Below are 19,747 nucleotides of genomic sequence, written 5' to 3'. Positions count from 1 at the left end.
GTAATGCTTTCAGGATATTATGGGTGAGTTTTAAGGCTGATGTTCTTAAAATAGCTAAAGAGGTGTGTCCAACAGCATTCCTGATTAGATGTGCAAAGCATTTCATCTGGTGTCGTTCAGGATGACACAAGCTTGAAAAGCTATAAAGTAGTTTTATGGTTCTTACCTTACTGTTTAATAACTTTTGGAAAAACTCATAATATATGTTTTTAGTGCAGTGCCTGACAAGTTAATTTAGTTTAAACTCAGAAATACCTGGCTTCATTCCAGACTTTTTGCTTCTCTTCTTTTGGCTTGTATTATGATACTTTACCACAAATCAGGCCCGTCCGGTGTCAGCTCGTCCAACCATGGCTGCTTTGCTGGAGAAGATGCCACCCGACTACACTTTGGCAACATGTCCTGAGAAACCGTCTGAGGACACCATCAAAGTTAGACCTGGTGTGCAGCCGAAACCAGAGGACATCACTTCAAAGATGCCAGCTGACTGGAGGCAACAACTTCTTAGGCACATAGAGGCCAAACGATTGGACAGGGTACGTCTGTGCAATGCAGATACTTTAGAGAAAAAAGAATCACATCACTCACACATACATATGAATATACAGCACAGAAGCCCTTCCTGTCTGTATCAGTGTAAGTTTGTGTTTTAAGGTTGACAAGATTTGTTTTCAGCTGCATGTGTGTCCCCTCCACACTGTCGCTGTGTCAGCCTGATCAACCGCACACTCACCAAAGGATATGTGCTTTGAAAAGTCACATTCCGTTACATTCAGTTCAGCAAAATCTCCATTCTATTATACAGACTTATTTTGTGTGTGTCATGTTTTCTTATTCATTTTTTTCAAACAAGTGAAAAGTTACCAAAATTACTGGTAATTAAAGATTGTGTTAGAAAAGTATGCTGATGTTAATCACTGATATTTCTTTATAATTTCCACTTGTTTGAAAAAAGACAAAAGATCCTATGAATCACAGTCATTATAAAATATGAGGAGATTTTGTCTTGACACATATCTAAAACACAGATATTAACAAAGGATAATCTTTCAAGTTTTTTCCAATTATTTTTCATGACAGTTGATACTCTTTTTTTTAAAGCTGATAAAATGAACCAGCAACCAAATGAAAACCTGTACCTAACTGTCCAAATATAAGGCATTTCTCTACAGCTAAGCCCAAAATGAACTTTTCCATATCCCAGGCAGATTTAATTATAACTAATATGATAGGTTTCCTCCAAAGAAAACAAATCAATTAGCTTATTTTAAATGCCAAACTAATTATGATCTTTCTGATTTTTCTATCGCCATTAAATCTAATGCTCCTAAGAGATCTAGAAAAAAACAAGATTAAGACAACAATGAAGTCAATACTGTTATCCAGTCGCCAAAACGTAAAGCACAAGAAAAAAATGTTTTTAACATTTTTTACAAAGTTTGAAGGATACAATTCTTATTTACGTATTAAGCTAAGTATATGTTGCTTTATTTTCATATTTCAGTCTGAAGGCTTGGATATAATTGCTGGAATGAACTGATCCACTTCTTGTTGCTTGTATGACAATGTTTTGTGTGTATTGACCGATCACTAGCTAACATTTTTCTGTGCTTTCAGCAAATCTGCACTCTTGTTGTTGTTTTCTTATAAGTGTTACTGTTGTTGTTTGTATATTTGGTTCCGTGGAGCTATGCTGGCTCGCTGTGTTGGCTCCACCCACCCCCCTCCCCCCGTCATTCACCCATGTCATGTGATGTTGTCTTCTCCAATCAGAGTGGTGTCCTAAAGCACAACACGCTCACGCTGGGCATGCTCTATCAGGGTCACGGCCAGGGGCGCAGCACCACTTTGAACTTTAACCTTTATAATAACACTAGGCATGAGCCCCCTGCTGGCCGCTGGCTGCCACTACCTCCTCCTCCATCTGCCATCACCGTGAGTATCCCTATGAGAGTACTGAAACCCTGGTTACAATTACTTCACACAAATAATAACAGAGAGCTAGAAGGAGCCAAGACCATTTGTCTTTTTAACCCCATGCAATTTTTTTTTTACAGGTTTTTTGGTATTTTAAAACTTGCTTTTATTCAAATACCAGAAGAGTCCTGATACAGCTTATTGTATTAATGTTTCCTAAACAGGATTTCTTTGAATCACCCAAATATCTAGCAGCTTATAGACAGCAGTTTTGACATATTACAATGTTGAAAATTGGTCAGCTGGAAGTAAAAATGATTATGCATCAATTTCCTACACTATTTTCAGTTGTTACAATGTTTGTAATATGGACATTCTTTTGAATGATCTTGCCAAATGTGAGAATAGCCCAACTCTTAGCATTCTTAGAAGTGCATTTGCCTCAGAAAGGTTAAGAAATATTAGCACACCAGTCAAGGAAGAATAATCTATGGCAAATAGAAATGTAACACACTGGTGAAGGATTAGCATTACATTTCTGCAAGGCAGTTTATCAGGTGGTCCCTCAAGGTTACAGAAAAAAAGATGTAGACTTGAGTAAAAACATTTTAAAAGAAAAATATACTTATAATTGTTATTTGTTACCAGATTACCTAAAGTTAAGACCTAGTTTCCACACCCTTCTGCTCTACATACAAACAAGGTTTCTGAAAGATCATCTTACCAAGTATTGATCGCTCCTATGGACATCTAAGCTTCAATGAAATAATTGCATATTCTCAAATGTTGGATATAAAGGTTTTGATCAAAAGTTTTGGTTAAGTCTTTTTGTAACAATAGTCAGAAGTCCTAATTGTCAGAGGTGTCAGTCTTCCTTCCATGTTGACATATGCTTATTAAGATAATTAACTGATTTTTGGTCAAAATATGTTGTTATATCCCTGTTCCTGTTGAAAGAGAATATCTTACCAACTTTAACTCAGGAGAATAACCCTACTCCTTTTGGTGTTTCCCTGTCTCTGCATTCCTCAGACACCTTCCCAGCAGGCTGCAATGCTGGATAATGACCAGGAGGAGGTCCCAGGGAGCAACCAGTGGGCTCCCTACTCTCTTGGTCGAAGAGACGTTCCTCCAGAGAACCTCATGAAAAAGGTAAGAGGTTAATGACGCAGATATGCTTTGAATTTTATTTTTAAGCCTTTGAAATGTTCTGATCATAGATGAAAAACGTTGATTTTAGATCAGTCAAACTGGTGAGTGGTAACATAGGTGTGATCATGACTAAGTGGAAAGTCATCTGTCTTCCATGTCTCTTTTTTCCACAGGGTGGACATTCACACAACTCCTCACATCAGTCACACAACACCATGATCGTCACCTCCACCTCTTCCTCCTCGTCCACTGTGCCGCATCGTGTCGTTGGGCAGCAGGTTTATGATGGGATGATGAACAAGGGTGGGCAATACCAGCAAGGAATGTCCCTGTCAGTAGTACCTGCTGGTGGCCCTGGGCAGTACCAAGGCAATGTTTCACAGGGTAAACAAAAAAATGACTTCATATTTAAAGGTTTGATATGTTAAATAACATGGAATGTGACAAAAAAATAAAACTTTTGAAGCAAAACAGATTATTGCTAAATTATATCATGTTTGATGTCCATGAAGCATTTTATTTAATACAAAGTATTTAATTGTAAAGTGGAAGAAAAACAATCCATTGTTTTCTAACCTTAATTAGCTTCCCAAATCAAAGTTAAGACTCCCTTAAAATATAGAATTGTTGCAAAATTTCAAAATTGATGATCGCTAACAAAACCCATCCAATCTGCCTAGACCTTACTTTATCTATTTTGCAAAACAAAAACAAGCACAGTATCTTAATGCCAAGCTGGAGGAGACATTCCCCAAAAGTCTTGCGGTTTTAATTCCAGCAAAAGGTTGTTTAACAATCTATTGAGGCACTTAACACAGATACTGTACAGGGCAAACTTTTCATCAGTTTGGTAAAAAAATGATCATCCTTTGTTTTACTTCCAGTTTACAAGCTTGTTTACTACGTATGAGTAAAAAAAGACACAACATGGATGTTTTGTATGAAACCAAATACCTGTTTAGTTTAAATGCCCAGTTTATTTTTTACTCTAGCCAATAAAAGTGTTGGGGACCACTTCTAAAGCTGTAGTCAATATTATAGTTTTTATTACAATACAATGAGCCGAATAAATTGGGCAATCTACCTTGATCACACATATTCAATTATAAAAAAAAAAAAAGATATACTTTATGAAAGAATGATTGAAATAGTGCTTTATGAAAAATATATTTCTAGAAATCATGTGACGTAATCAGTGAATGTCACAAACTTTTTTTTTTGCCATAGAAAACAAAGTTTAGTCTAAGAGACAAAGGCAAGTTTATGGTACCAAAGGTTAAAAAAGTGTTAAAACAGAAATATTTGTCTGCTCTTTGAGTTCAATTCTGGAATACTGTTAGCAAAGAAAAAAAACTGTAATTCATTATTCCTTCTTAAAAAGAAAATATTTTGACCAGTTTAACATCACTTAACGATGAATAAAGTTTCAAAATGTTTCTTTCTATAGTTGAATTTTGCAGGTTTAGATTTCGGCATATAAGCATTATGCTTCTGCCCTTTTTTTGTTAAGTTTTGGTACTTATGATTTTTCTCATGTGCACATATGATGCATTATTTATATCTTTTGGCTAAATAAGTTGTTGTAACTGCATTATATTAGGTTTAATATAGTCTTGATGAATGTAAGGTCTAAAAACATCAGGTAAGAAGTCCAATTTTGTTTCTTTGTTTTCTGCAGCTCTTTCTTCCTCTGGCCAGGCTTATCCGAGTAGTGGCCTGCCCATGGCCCTGTCATCGTCTGGAAACCAATCTCAATACAACCCTCACTCCTCCCATCAGTCCTCCATGCCTGCAACCAATCCACAGTATCATGTCAATCAAGGCATGGTCCACAGCAACCAGTCCGTCATGGCTTCCCACAACAACCCGAGACCTCAGAGTGCTCGATGTCTGCTACAAACTAAAGGCCAGAAAAGCATGGATGGTTACCAAGAGCAGGTATGTCTGCCTCTCCAGCTGCTTCTCTTAGCCAGTCATGTCAGATGCTTGTAAAAGGACTATGCTAGTGCCAGTTGTTTTCTAAAGGATCAAAGTTAATCTAGGCTGTCTCCTACTGACGACACAAGCAAAGGCATAATTGTTTATCACACAGCAAATAGTTTAATAGAATGCAGGATGTTTAGCGATGACATTTGGATACTATGAAAGAGATTTAATGCCCTTTATCAAAGTCATTGCATTAATAAACAAGCTACTAATATTGACAAAATGTGGAGATGATTAGGTCATCCAAATGTAAGTTAGCATCGCAGAACCACAGTTCTAATTAGAAACATTTCACAGATGGAGATCATTGTTCCAGTCTAGAAAAGAACATGAAGTCATTTACACCAGTCTGTACAGCGATCAGCTACTAGGGTTTTTGTTTCCCCCCCTTCCTTGCAATAGATGGTCTCTATTATGCCAATAGTAAAACTCTGACAGCGTTATTTGTGGCATTGCTGTTCTTGCCAGAGAGAGGATGACTTCGTAACCACTGCCAAAAATGTTTTCCACATATAAATTTACTCTGCGCATATGAATCAGTTTTCACAATCTATGTATTTCACTTTCCCCGGTCTCTCCCTTTGTTTGTTTTTTTTCTCTCCTCTTCCTGCATAGTTGTGTGTGAGAATAGAGAAGAACCCCGGCCTTGGCTTCAGTATCTCTGGTGGCATCAGTGGCCAGGGGAACCCCTTCAAACCCTCCGACATGGTACGACCTGACCCAGCCTGTCAGCCAATCACAGCCTTCTTCGCTTTACTTCAGCGTTGCTATGGAAACTGCTGCTCGTTACCGCAGTGTTTCTTTTTTCTGTCTGTGAGGCAGATTCTGACTTAGTTAACTCAGTTTAGATTTTGCTGTTTGAAAACAGTCCTTGAAATAAGGTTACTGTGTTGCAATTGGTGAAAACACATAAACACGAACAAATTGACTGCATTTCTTGAAAATTTAACTCAGATTTATGAAGTAGTTCGAAAAACCTTTAAAAGTGATACCTAAGAATTGCATTGGGGTTTTTTTCTATCCAGCAGCCATAGGTCTGTGGTTTGTTATCTGCTTAGTGAAGTCACAACAGTTTCAACTGAGTTGTAACATCATCAGACTTGTACAAATCTAACAACATATGCCAAACCCTTTCATCAATGTAACTGAGCCTGTCAGCGTCTGCATCAAAAGTCTGTTGGGGTTGTAGATCCCAGAGGCCTGATCTACAAGGCAAGTTGTCCTAGAAACATACGTCTTAAGTCAGTCTAAAGACGTGAGATGCTGCACACAAAAAGCTCCATTTGCTATTTTTAGTTGCCTGCTTAGTTCTGGGACACTGTGGGGGATTTTAGATGTTCCATGCTTTGATTCAAGAATGGAAGGTGTGAAACTTTATTCTGAGCAAAAACTGACAAGACAGCCTACAGTATCTATCAAGAAAAGCTTGTAAAGAGAGAGTCTTTTAAACATTAATTTTCCATATAGCCACTGGGACGAATTGTAAAGTCTAACCATTAATGTAGAAATAAAACCTTTGTCTTAAGATAAAGATGGTGGGGATGTTGCTGATTCAAGCAGTTATTTTATAGGAGCTAATATACTTGTATCCATAAAGCTTTCTGCAAGTTTTAATTTGCCCATTATAAATCCCGTGATAAAGAGAATATGAAGATCATCTATGCAGCATTTTTTCACAGTGTTAGAATATTTTAATTTTTTATCACGTTGGAACAAAAGGTTTAAAAATATTAAGACTAAAAATAGAAGATTGTGAAGTTGAAGGAGCATGAGGGATTATTTAATTTCTTATTAAAAATATGAGTGTTGGATGCATGTTGTTAGGACCCTTTATTAGGACACACCTAAATCATATTGGTTGCATATTCAGTGCAACCAAATGCTTTAGGGTTCACATATGTGTAATTTCTTTTTCTGGATGTAAAACCGTCTTAAAGACACCTGAAGCTTTGGACAGTACTCCATCGACAGAATCTGTGTATAAGATAACTGCAAGTTTTACGCTCTACCAAAAACTGACTTAATGGAAGAGGGGCATCAAGATAACAGTGTTAAACGAAAGCCAAAAGAAACATAATGTTAAGTTATCCACCAGTCACAAAAGGGATTGGTCAAATACTAAAAGTTTCTGTGTTTGTCAAATGACTAATAGTGCTTAACATCCATAGAAAACCAGCCATAATAATATAGCAGCATCAAACTATGGGATAATTTACTTTAGGAGTGGTTTACTTGCAAAACTCCCTACCTTAATTGAATTCTGTTTTATTGATCCGCATAGCAAACATCTTTACACCTGATGTTGCAAACATTGAATATCATCTAAAATAAGACTACTAGGTTTGGTAAAATGGCCAGACCGTGAGTATGAATTATTAGAAATAGTTCACAAAATAATATATCAGTACTACAGTTCATGGGCTATATGCACAACTCCACTACTTCCTGAACTTAAGGCAGCTCCTCTGTTTCCTGTTTTTCATTACTGGGTGAACTGATTAATCCAGGTCTGTCTGACCATGGTTATTGAGGTCAGGCACACCTAGATTAATTCAGCAGAAAAAAACATGAAACAAAAGAGATGCCTTAAGTTAAAAAAAATAGTGGAGTAGTGCACAGAGCCCATTACAAAAATCAAAAATGCAGAAAAGGTAGTGTGATAGCTCCCTCTAGTTGTAAACTTGTTTTTTGCTTTGGGTTGACATAAGGGGAATAGAACATAATAGAATAGAACAGAATTGTAATAATGAATAATTGTACACCTACATTGAAAAGGATTTTGTATTTTAACGAACAACTGGTTAATAAGAAATAGAGTGTAAATGCTAGCTGTAAAAATGTCACTTAAATTCTATTAAAATTAATCTATGAGTAAAATCTAAAACCTAATAAATTTTTTACTGTCAGGTTCATTGATAACACTCGTTAGAAGTCCTTATAAGTGCCTGAACAGAACAAACAATAATCCTCTAAAATTTACTTTAAAAGGCTAGCAGAGGCTCCTTAAACCACTGAGTTAGTTTCAGCTTCTGGCTAATTAGACCTCAGTGAGAAGAAAGTTTGCTGTTTTTTTTCCCCCAGTGACTAGATAGAGAATGTAGGCTTTGTATGAAAAAAAAAGTTTTCTTTTTTACTCAAACTATACTTATATAACTCGTGTAGTATCCCCCACATGTATTTTTTTTTCTTAAAAATATATATATTTTTTACTTAATAATGTCATCAACTATTCTGAATAAAAGGAGATTGTTGACAAAAAAAGAATAGCATCTGTCAGAAAAATCAAAATGGTTTAGCACTGGGTTTTAAGTTGGACATCTTTGCAAATTACAATAGAAATTATTACCTTTATGAACATTTCACGGTGTTACCTTTATGAACATTTCAGTGTTGTAGCTCTGTGTGCAACTTTTATTGTTTTGTTTTTTCTGTGCAAATTATTTAACTGTTGTCTCTAATATCACATTATCTCAGCTAAAAACATATTCACTTAATATATACCATGAGCTTTATACAATCACATATGAATTGACTCAGAGAGTTGTCTTTTCAAAAGTCTGCATGGCAAATTAATCCGGTTTGTCACAAGATCATTCAGATATCTTACTGTATGTATGAGGCTCATGGTACAGTTGATACCTATTCGTGTCTAATGCTGTTTAGTTACTGTAGTGTCCTGGATGCTGCACACATCACTACTGCATTATGTTTTTGGTTCTCTTCTTCACTCCTCAATGGCACATTTATATGTGTAGCTTACTAATCTGTGCTCAACATGTAAGCTGCCTGTTGAACCACATGGAGTGATACAGCTGCATTGTCTGACACATCTGTGTTCAAAAACATCTTTCAACTCTCGGTGAAAAGATGTTGGTGTTTTTACAATCTCTGCCTTGGGTAATTGAGAAAAACAGGGGGGGTGTTACTGGTGATATGTATTTTTTATTTTATTTTAAAAGTCAAAACCCATCAGACAGCTATTTTCTTCTTATATTATTTAAGTATATTCTTTTTTGTTTAATTTGCTGCATTTTAATTTCTAGTCCAGCGGTTCTCAATACTGGTCCTCACCTGGACCACTGCCTTGCATGCTTTAGGTGTTTATTTGCTGCCACACACCTGTCTTATATAAGTGAATGATTGCCAGGCATCTGCAGCTTCTGAGGTGTTCATGCAACCTTTTGAATAAAGTGAGCTAAAACAGAGAGACACCTAAAACATACAGGGCAGTATTCCCTCCCAACCAGGAATGAGAACATATTACAAACCATCTCTCAGTGGTTCCCAACCTTGTTCCAAGTACCCCTGTCCAGCAGGGTTTATGAGACTCCTTGCTGCCACACACCTGACTTACATATGAATAAGTAATTATTAGGCTTCTGCTGCACTTAACATCTGCTGAGGAGGTCATCATTCTAGAATCCAGCTGCTTAACATGGCTGCGCATTGAAGTAGCTCTGCTACATTGACTCTGATATAAAATATTCTTTCTGTCATGATTTGTGGACATTAAGATCTAAAAAGAAGTGTTATCTCCTAGTCTGATCCTGTAATTCAGTGAAAGGTTGTAGTCAAATTAAAAAAGTATGCAAGAGGGGTTCACTCCAGTTGCTGGTAGTTGGAGGGGATTTTGCTGGGAGTTGGAGGGAAGTGGGCTGCCATTCAGATGGCATTTGACTGGCAAGGTCCATTTTCAATGGCTGCTAATGTACATCTCTGCACTAAGACCTCTTCTTAGGAAATTGTATCACAATCTTGTTTTACTCTGCTCAGAGTTTTTGCCCCTTTAGAAGAGACAACCAGCATTCAAAATAATAATATAAGAAGATGGTCGCAGGAAGCTGAAGAAGATTGTTTTTAGGCTGCATACTGGGATGCACTGTGTCAGCCTCTGGAGAGGAAATTAAGGCAATGACTGAGTGTGTGACTGACTACATAAACTTCTCTCTGGAATAACACCATTCCTACTAGAGCAGTGAAATGCTTCCGAAATAATAATGTTAACCATGGATCTCAAGTGATTTGAAGGAACTGCTCAATAAGAAAAAACAAGCTTTCTGGAAGGGAGACTGGTTATTATTAAGGAGTATAAAGAAGCAACTTAAGGTCAAGATATGAGAAAGCAAGGAAGCATACAGGAAAAGGCTGTAAAGCAAGCTTCGGCAGAACAATATCAGAGATGCGCAGTCATGGATGAAGATGATCACAGGTTTCAAGCAAAAGGATGATCATACAGACAAAAGTCCCGACAGAGCTAACAAACTAAATACATTCGTCAATCGGTTCAGTTCAGCAACAAGCTCAGCATCCTTCTGTCTTGCCCACAGTCACATGGACATCCTGCCCTCTTTGACCCAAAGCTTCTCAGTTATGCCTCAAATATTTCATCTTCCACCCCTGCCATTGACTCCTGCTTCTTTGAGATTTTTCTCAGCCAGATCAAAAGATGGTGCTTCCACCCACGCCTCCCAACTGTCTGTCTCTAGAAGTCAAATAAAGAGGAAACTGGGAAGACAGAATTGCAATAAATCACCAGGTCAAGATGGTGTCAGCCCTAGAGTCCTGATGGCCTTTGCAGAGCAGTTCTGTGGGATTCTACAGCACCTCTTAGACCTTAGTCTGACCCAGTGGACAGTTCCCCTCCCTACTCTACCAATGAAAACTCATTTTAAAAAGTTCTCAATGAATATAGAGCTGTTGCCCTGGTATTACACATCATGAAGGTCCTAGAGAGACATTGGTTCAACTGAGCAAGCAAGCAGCATTCAAGAACCCTGCAGTATGCTTATCACTGTGAAGTTGGAGTTCAAGATATCATCATAGATCTGCCTCAACAAATCCAATGTCATTTAAACAAGGGAGAAGGCATTGTGAGGATCACGTTCTTTGATGTCTTCAGTGCATTTTACACAATTCAACCTGACTTACTTTATTAAAAACTCCATGACTTAGGAGGAGGCATCAATAAATTTTTGCCTGGATCAAAAACTACCCAACAAAAAGACCACAGTTTGTTAGACAGACTAGTCAACTCTCTAATTAAGCAGTCTTTTCTCTGCAGAAATTCTCGGAGGACTAATAGTAATAGTTGGGTGCATCAAAGATGGACAAGAAGCTGAGTACCAGGAACTGGTGAAACACTTTGTGAAACGGTGTGGAAGCAATAATCTGTTCCTGGATGTCAACAAAACTTTGAAAAATTTCCCATGAGTAACTCTGAGATTTAATTTCGGTTTGAAATTACTAAAACTTAAACATGCAGGGCAAGGGTATTTGAACCCACTCTCCTGTATGATTTAGATGTGTCTCTGCTCCAGCAAACCTGCATTCCCTCCTCAGCAGTGAGCACGGGCAGCAGGTCCTGCTAATAATTTTATTTAAGTCAGATGTGTGTGGAGGTAGGGAAATACGTAAAACATTGAGGACAGTAGGCCCTGAGGACTGAGTTGGAAAACCATTACTTTAAAACCAGGGTTGGGAACCTCTTCTCTACAAGAAAAAAAAGAAATCCTTTACCTTTGAAAATGCTAACACGGTTCTAAAAAAAAGTATGATATGTGCATTCCTTTTTTTATTCCTTTTCCAATTTATAACCTGCGGTTTTTAATTTTTTTTAATTATTATTTTGTTTTGGGAGAAATCTTATTTCTGTTTGATAAATCTTTTCGTGTATGGGGTTGGGTTGAATACTGAGATAAGCATGAGAAAGGCAAAGATTCTAAACCATCGTGTCCCTGTGTTGTCCTAACGGTGTATCATTTTGACTTATAGGGTATCTTTGTTACTAGGGTACAGCATGACGGGCCTGCTGCCTCCGCACTGAAGCCTGGAGACAAGATACTACAGGTAACATCCTCCCACTCGTCAGACTACAGTCAGCATCATCCGACCTTTTTCCAATAAGGAGGCAGGGTATTCAGCAGGACATAAAGTATTATCTAATGTTTCATCCATAGAACAAAATCCTATCAAGTTAGGACTCTAACCAACAAATAAAAAAAATATGTTTTTTTGTATTTTGTAAAATAATTTTGCATTCAATCTTTATACTTCTGTTCATATTACATGTAAAAAGACAAATGCATCATGCTGCTTTATATTCTGCCTCTGTATCATTATCATACAGATATCTGGCATGAGCTTTCTTCCCCTGACTGTTTCATTTTTGTTTTTATCATTAGACTTGTCTGAATAAACAATTGCAATTAGAACTTAAAAACCTTAAAGTTAAGTCTAAAACTTGTTCTAGTTCCTACAATAGAATACACTTCAATCATTTTCGCTTTAAATTAGACTCAAAAGTCAGTGCTCAAATCTGTTTGCTGTCATAAGGCACATTTATTATATTATATATATTATATATATAAACCTTTAAAAGAAAGTAAATGCGATCTACTATTAAAATTAAAAAAATATATTTGGTTTTTCTATTCAATGATATCAGTGGATAATCAGTGGTCTGAGAGCATGACAAAAAAAACCAAAAAAAACATGATTATTTCAAATTTACTTCTAGGACATTGATACAAAATTATAATTTTTAAAACAAAACTATGTTTAGCTTGAATATGTATTTATCAGTTGACGAGGCACATCTTTCTCCTGCTGATGATATTTTAATGCATGGTAGTTGGCTTTTAGTTGCCCCAACCACTGCATGATCATTAAAGCACAGTGCTTGGAGCAGGTTAAATGACATGATTATAGGCAGAGATGGCAAAAGTACTCACTTTCTGTACTTGAGTAAAAGTACAGATACTTGTGTTAAAAAATACTTTGGTAAAAGTGGAAATACTGATTAAACTTCTTTACTCAAGTAAAAGTAACAAAGTACAGGCTTGTAAATTTACTTAAAGTATAAAAGTAAAAGTAGAAACCACTTTTTTCATGCCATTGCCTACATTTTAAATGGATGCCTGCCAATAGGACTAGATCTCCGTTGTGTTCATTTTCAATCATCTCGTCGTCCATACTACTATGCTAACGCCACCGCCACCAAGCTGCAATGATTTGCCGTGAATTAATACTGCCGAATCTGTCGATTCATCTTGTAGTGGTGCGTCAAATGCAACGTAGATTCCCATCCAATTAGATTGAATTTGGTATTGATGACGTGAAAAATAATAACGGTAACTCCATTGAAATGATTCAAAACTAAAGTAAAGAGACAATTTTTTAAAATGTAAGGAGTAGAAAGTACAGATATTTGTGTAAAAATGTAAGGAGTAGAAGTAAAAAGCCGCCATAAAAATAAGTAGTAAAGTAAAGTAAAAATATCAGAAAAATCTACTTGAGTACAGTAACAAAGTATTTGTACTTCGTTACTTCCCATCTCTGATTATAGGGATAACAACTTCAGCATCCAAAACTTTCACTATGGCCACGAAATGCTCACCTCAAAATTCTATTTAAAGGTATACTATGCAACCGGTGTTGATTTTCCAGCGAGGCTCCCCCCAGAGGGCGAAAGTAAAAGTGCACTGTCGTAAATACTGTATGCACAGCTGTTCTCCTGGTTTCTCCGTCAAGCCAGGCGCGGTTGTTTTGAGCTTAGCAGACAGGCGAACGCAACGAATGACTAACACAGTGAAAGTATGAACATGCACACAGAGCGAGAGAAACCATTCCAATGTTATTTGCAATCGCATCAGCAGAAACGCGAGGTCCGCGTCAGCCTTGCAGCCTTCTTTTTATTTTAACTCACGCCATTCGGAAAAAGCTTGCCCGATGTTCACCCGTGTACGACTCCTCTCTCTGTCCGGAGCCCTTTTCCTCTTTCTTGCCTGCTCAGACATGGGCTTTCGCTGTTTTCACGCTGGTTCCGCCATGATAACTGCACAAAGATCGCCACTGTGCTAGCAACGAGCATGCTTTTAACTGGGGGCGTGTAGCAGTTCTCGCCGTAAAGCAAGACCGACTCTCGCGAGACTTCTGAGCCTGTGGGTGCGGGTCGGTGCTCCTGCAATTGCAAGTGCGGTATTTCCCCCACAGACCACCAGGGCGGCCGAGAATACCTTTGTTCAACCTGAAATGACTCATTTAATCATCCAAAACTTTATGGAACACATTAATTAACTGAAAAATGTTGCATAGTGTGCCTTTAAACTGAAAGATGCTTTTGAAAATAGGTGAGGATTTTTTGGGAAAGTGGACCTATAAAATATATGTGCTATTCTAATTGACCAGCTAGTGGCTGTAATTCATATGAAATCCAAGAGAATAATCAGACAAGGATCTGAAGCTCAGTTTGCTCAGGATATCTAAAAATAATGTTTGTCTTGTTTATCTTAATGGGAATCTAATCTATGCTTGGGATCAGATGGGATGCCTTAAGAAGAATCTTCTTTACTGAAAGTGGTAACAAAGTTATGCAAAATAGTAAACTCCCCATTTTACATATCTTTTAGAGTTACATAATCTAATCCTAATTATCCACAAATAAAAATCTTCTGATCTCAAAATGATAACCAATTATAAAAAAAAAAAAACACAATGACAGAAGAAGCTAAACTTATCTTACTTATTTTTGTTGCTTTTGACTTAAATATTTTTTGTATCATACATCTGTTTTTATGTTTTTAGATAAACATAAAAGTATGGTACTTTTTTTTTTTTTTGGATGCAAATGTTACCCTAAAACTATGTTTAAAAAACATGAGCGCTTATAGAGAAAGATATAATTTGACCATTCCGCTCTTCATACACAACCAAAAATATATAACCTTCTGATGTTTCCTGATCTGTTTTTTAGCCAGCTGAGTGACAGTGTGCAGCAACAATTGGGGAATTGAGAGACCTCCCTCCTCTACTCTTTAAAGAACCGGAAAACATTTTTGTCCAACTAACGAAATTCCCAGACATTCCATTAAAATTTAAAGTTTTAAAAATTTAAACAATAAAAGCTTAGAAAAACTTAATACTGCTAACCAGTATATGTATGGTGATACTACAAGTAAACGACACTAAATGATTTTCCACCTTATAAATGGTAAAATGTTCTATATAAATATTATACAATATTATATCTCAGGATGAAAACTAATTTCTAAATCATTCAGACTAAACTATTAAATACAAATCAGGAAAAATATAAGTTCTAATTCCTTTATATTTATGAATATAAATTATAGAAAGTCAAGCCAATTAGACCAGGCCTCTGTGGGGACTCAAGATAAGATGTCAGCCTTTTACAGTGTAAGATTTATCTACAGTAAATTATAATCTTTGTTTTCTCCTCCTCTCTGTTGTCTCTCATCTTCACTCCAAAAGATGTACAGTTTAGCTGGATGAACTCATCTGAAAACCCTTTTTGTCTTTACCCCTTCTCTTTCTACAGCATGACTGTGTAGCTCCTCCTCTTCTCTCTCTTTTCCCCCAACAGTGATGTGTTACTGAGATAATGATGGCAGTGACCCTCCATCCTTCCACAAACACTCACACATTGACATGTGTATGGAAAATCTGCAGAACACATACCTCTATACACGAATGCGAGCACACACACATGCTGTTGACTGTGCTGCGTGTTTGCCTTGCAGGCTAATGGACATAGTTTTTTACACATGGAGCACGAGACAGCCGTCTCCCTGCTGAAGAGTTTCCCTCGGACAGTGGACTTGGTGGTTCTGAGAGACAGCAGCACGCGGTAGAAATAGTTTTATAATAAACAGATCCACCTCCCACCTCTACTCATCTCCACTCAACTCTGCTGGAGGCTTGTGGAGCTGACAAATGAGCCGCCTTTTTCTTTCTTTTGTAACCTTTTTAAAGGAACACACAGACATATGTTTGCCTATTGCTGGACCAAAGGCAAATACTAGTGCCAAATGTACCATGGGAGACATCTTCTCATCGTTTCACCGGAGGTCAGGGGCCTGATCGATGGATGGACAGACCATGAGAGGATGCAACACTTTTTGAGTTCCTTCAGGGCTGCTGCAGTTTGGATATTTTGGTTGGTTTTGAATGAGAAAGTTATTTCATCAGCTAATCAGATTTCCATTTTTTCTGTTTTTGCCAAGTCAGTTTAAAGGATTTTTTTTAACCTTTTCTTTTTTTCCCTTGCTATGTATTGGTTGAAAATGAATGTGTAGCATCACGTTTATTGCCTTGTTCTTAATTGTTATGTCTTCTCCCATTAACGTTTTTTTTTATTATTATTATTTTATTTACTTTGTTCTTTGTTATTATCTTTTTTTTTGTCTCATATTGTGTTGTGCCAACTAATTTCGCCTCCAATGTACAGATAACATTTTGCCTTTTTGTACATATATAAAGATCTGGCTTTCATGAGTTGCACTCTTAATTGGACCCTGGCAGAAAGCTCTAAAAGCTTATGATTAATATAACTGTATTAAGCTCTATTCTAATTTTTTACCTGTTATTGCACAGGGATAATTTCTATATAGTTTTTTTTTTCCAAAGCACACCGCTATTTCAACTGTAATAGAAAACCCTTTTCATAAAATATCATTGCTGATATTTTTTATGTTGAAACACTTTTGCTAGCACAGCTGTGTTGAAAAGAGCTAAAAGCAATATTTTTAATGCTCAGCCCACTGAGCTTTTGCAGCTGAGCCAACCTTGTTCTCTAGTGCCATCTACTGTACAATTCATGCTAATGTTTACACTCATACTGCCATTCACTTAACAAATACCCTGTGCCCCTGCACTCCTATAGTACATTTGTACGCCCTGTGCACTGCTGCATTACAGCACCCAATTTCTATCTTAGGCTCATCACAGAAGACAAATTATTATTCCTTTACAGCAGTGAAGGCAACTGTGCTGATGTTTGAAAGGAAAGTCCTGTCTTCTTCCATCTCCAGAATAAGAAAAAATAAATGTTTTTGAGAAGTAAAAATTATAGATAATTGTGTGAACTGTTTGTTCACACAGCTTCAGAATAACAGAGATACATTTTACATTGGCCTGGATTAGACTTAAACTTAAATCTGGATTCAGTGCTAAGCTTGTTAGCTGAACTATATCTCAAAGGGTTTGTTGTTACAGTGCCTTCACAAAAGTATTCCTACCCCTTAAACGTTTCCATATTTAACGTTACAACCACAATTTTCCTTATAGATTAGAAGAATTGTACTTGATAGACTTAAGTTTCCAGCCCTGAAGAAAGCGTTGTAGATTTTTTGTAAATGAAAAATATTTGAAAAAACTTTCTATCATATTTCTTCAGTACATAACTTTTTGTAAACCTATCCTAAAATCCTTCTAATATTGAAGATGGTGGTTGTAATGTGGACAAAATGTGAAACTACAAGGGGTGTGGATATTTGAAATGCACAGTATACTTCAATTTTCACTCAAACATGTGTAGCCCAAAGTGTGACATTTAAGATTTAGAGAAAAAAACAGAAAGGATAAGAAGCAAAATGTGTTTTGGAGAACTTGATGTTGGAAATTTTTGGCCAAAGAGTGGTGGTCATATTTACAGAGTTATATTGATATGACAAATATAACAATAAAAAAATATATTATGTTTTATGCCTTATGGTAACATTTTTATCAACTGCATATTTCACCTTACTTACCTGTGCCCCATTTTGTGTCAATTTCCCTCTAAGAAACTTCACACTTTCATAAGGACACAACATGGCACAGTTTAAATATTGTGGTTGAGAGATTGAACCCTATTTAAAGTTTGAAATATTGAAAATTATTATGTGAAAAGAGACAAATGTTTGATAATATAATTATTTTTTACTCTATGTTTCAGGTAATTCTTTCTAAATACATTGATATATCTTAGCTTTGCTCAAAAATTGTGATATTTTGTAAAGACACTTGTATCAAAGATATGGACTGAAGTACACACAATGTGACTTGAAGACCTACACATGTACTATCCAAAACTTGTATAAAAAATTGTATTTCTACTGTAATTGTGAATTTGTGTTATAAAAATACATAATATATATATATGTATATGAAAATAAAGAAACACCCATTTTCTATGTGTTTAGATGATATAAGAGATGAACAAATGAAGACAGTTTTACTGTATATAAACTGTGAATGAAATATAATTTAAAATTACTCATATTAATTGTGAATGTACTCATGCTTTCTGCAGTACTTAACACGTACCCAACTTGAATGCTGCTTCTTCTGTAGTGTGACAATGTACTTTGACCTCCGAGGTGAGAAATACTGTCAAGTTATAAGTTGGACAAATTTTAGTGACGATCTTACAGAACTATTTATTTATTTATTTATTTGCACATGCAAGTTGAAATCCTTCCAGTTTTAAGTTTGAGTATCAATGCGAGAAGAAATGCAATTGCTAAAGTATATATAATATATATCATGTGTTTAGAATGCATTTTGCAGACACTACCTGTACATACTATTTAAGATACAGTTTTTACAAAAAAAAATTATATGTATAAAACAGAAAAAATGCTGTGCAGCGATTATACTGAAGCCATTTTGGGCTTCAGGACATACCATTTTTTCAATATATAAGAAGTGTTTTGAATAATGTACTAAAGTCTCTATTGTACAAATAATAAAAATGTCAATATTGGTAATGTTTGGTTCTTATGGTGCATTGCCTTCTTTGTTTTATGGAACACAGATGTTCAGAATCTCTCTGTTCACGTTTTGATTTTAAAAAATAAAGTGAGGAAGGTCAAAAGAGAATAGAAAAGGAGGCATAGATTAAAAAGAGCTGATTCGGAGATATAACTAGATAAAAGATGATAAAGTAAAAGGTGAATATTAGTTAATGAAAGGCAGGGATATACATGGTAAATTACATTTAAGAAAATAAATAAAAAGCAGAGGGTGATAAAGACAGGAAGAAAGTAAATTATATAAGCACAAAATCCTGAAATAAAACAGAATAAAGAGGATAAGATTTCCTTTGCTGTGGATTTTACTTGAACAGATGCTCCTTTGTCTATCACTCCATTAGTTTAACAACCTGGAAACTTCTTTATCCCTTCTGATCCATCCGTCTTAGCCTTTCTTGACAGTTATCTGAGCTGTGGATCAGAAAGGGACAGTTCATCCCCCTGCGTCAGAAACAGTCCCTGAAGGGACAGACCAGTCAGTTTAAAATTGTACATCTATATTTTTATATATCACACCAAAATCATAAGAATGTTTATGAATGTTCCACATTGGGATAATTTCTTATTTACTGCTTTCAATTTTAGAGTAATACTTAAAGACAAATATCTAATACTCAGGGACAGTCTGGCTTGCTACTTTTAAGTTGGCTATACTAAAACCTTACCTTTGTAGGGATCCAGATCTGCTTATGTTTTAATGGGAATTCCATAGAATTGCTATCGGCATCAAGCTGCATGATGCAGCACTTTTATACAAGCTTGTAGCACTGCATGAAGGTCCTGGGTTCAATTCCTAACCCAGGGTATTTCTACATGAAGTTTTTGTGTACTCCCCATCCATTTCTGGGTTCTTTTCGGGTACTCCAGTTTCCTCCCACAGTCCAACAAACATGTATAATGGACTGGCAACCTGTCCAGGGTGTACTCTGCATTTTGCCAATAGACTGCTGGAGATAAGCATCAGCCCCACTGCAACCCTGACATATGAAGTGGGAGATGATGGATGGATGTTATCAGTGTTCAGTATCTTATCTTTAGACAATATAAATATAATTTGTTAAATTAAATGTACCTATTTCCAAATTAAATGTACAAGGTAG

The 19,747-nt window shown here is 36.3% G+C and overlaps 1 protein-coding gene across 1 annotated transcript in view; it reads left to right on the top strand.

Annotated features, from left to right (window-relative positions):
• Positions 1–15,704, top strand: part of LOC107102376 (leucine-rich repeat-containing protein 7-like) — a 40,204-nt gene extending 24,500 nt beyond the window's left edge. Inside the window, exons 23-29 of the mRNA XM_015401663.1 lie at positions 324–536; positions 2,950–3,069; positions 3,243–3,453; positions 4,748–5,007; positions 5,671–5,763; positions 11,827–11,901; positions 15,594–15,704. Coding sequence (XP_015257149.1) covers positions 324–536; positions 2,950–3,069; positions 3,243–3,453; positions 4,748–5,007; positions 5,671–5,763; positions 11,827–11,901; positions 15,594–15,704 — 1,083 coding nt within the window. The remainder of the gene's footprint in view (positions 1–323; positions 537–2,949; positions 3,070–3,242; positions 3,454–4,747; positions 5,008–5,670; positions 5,764–11,826; positions 11,902–15,593) is intronic.
• Positions 15,705–19,747: the final 4,043 nt, after the last annotated feature.

The sequence above is a fragment of the Cyprinodon variegatus genome, unplaced genomic scaffold (assembly GCF_000732505.1).
Source record: "Cyprinodon variegatus isolate N-32 unplaced genomic scaffold, C_variegatus-1.0 Scaffold1244, whole genome shotgun sequence".
Classification (NCBI taxonomy): Eukaryota; Metazoa; Chordata; class Actinopteri; order Cyprinodontiformes; family Cyprinodontidae; genus Cyprinodon; species Cyprinodon variegatus.
The sequence above is the reverse complement of the archived record's forward strand: the minus strand, read 5'-3'. Positions and strand labels throughout refer to the sequence as shown.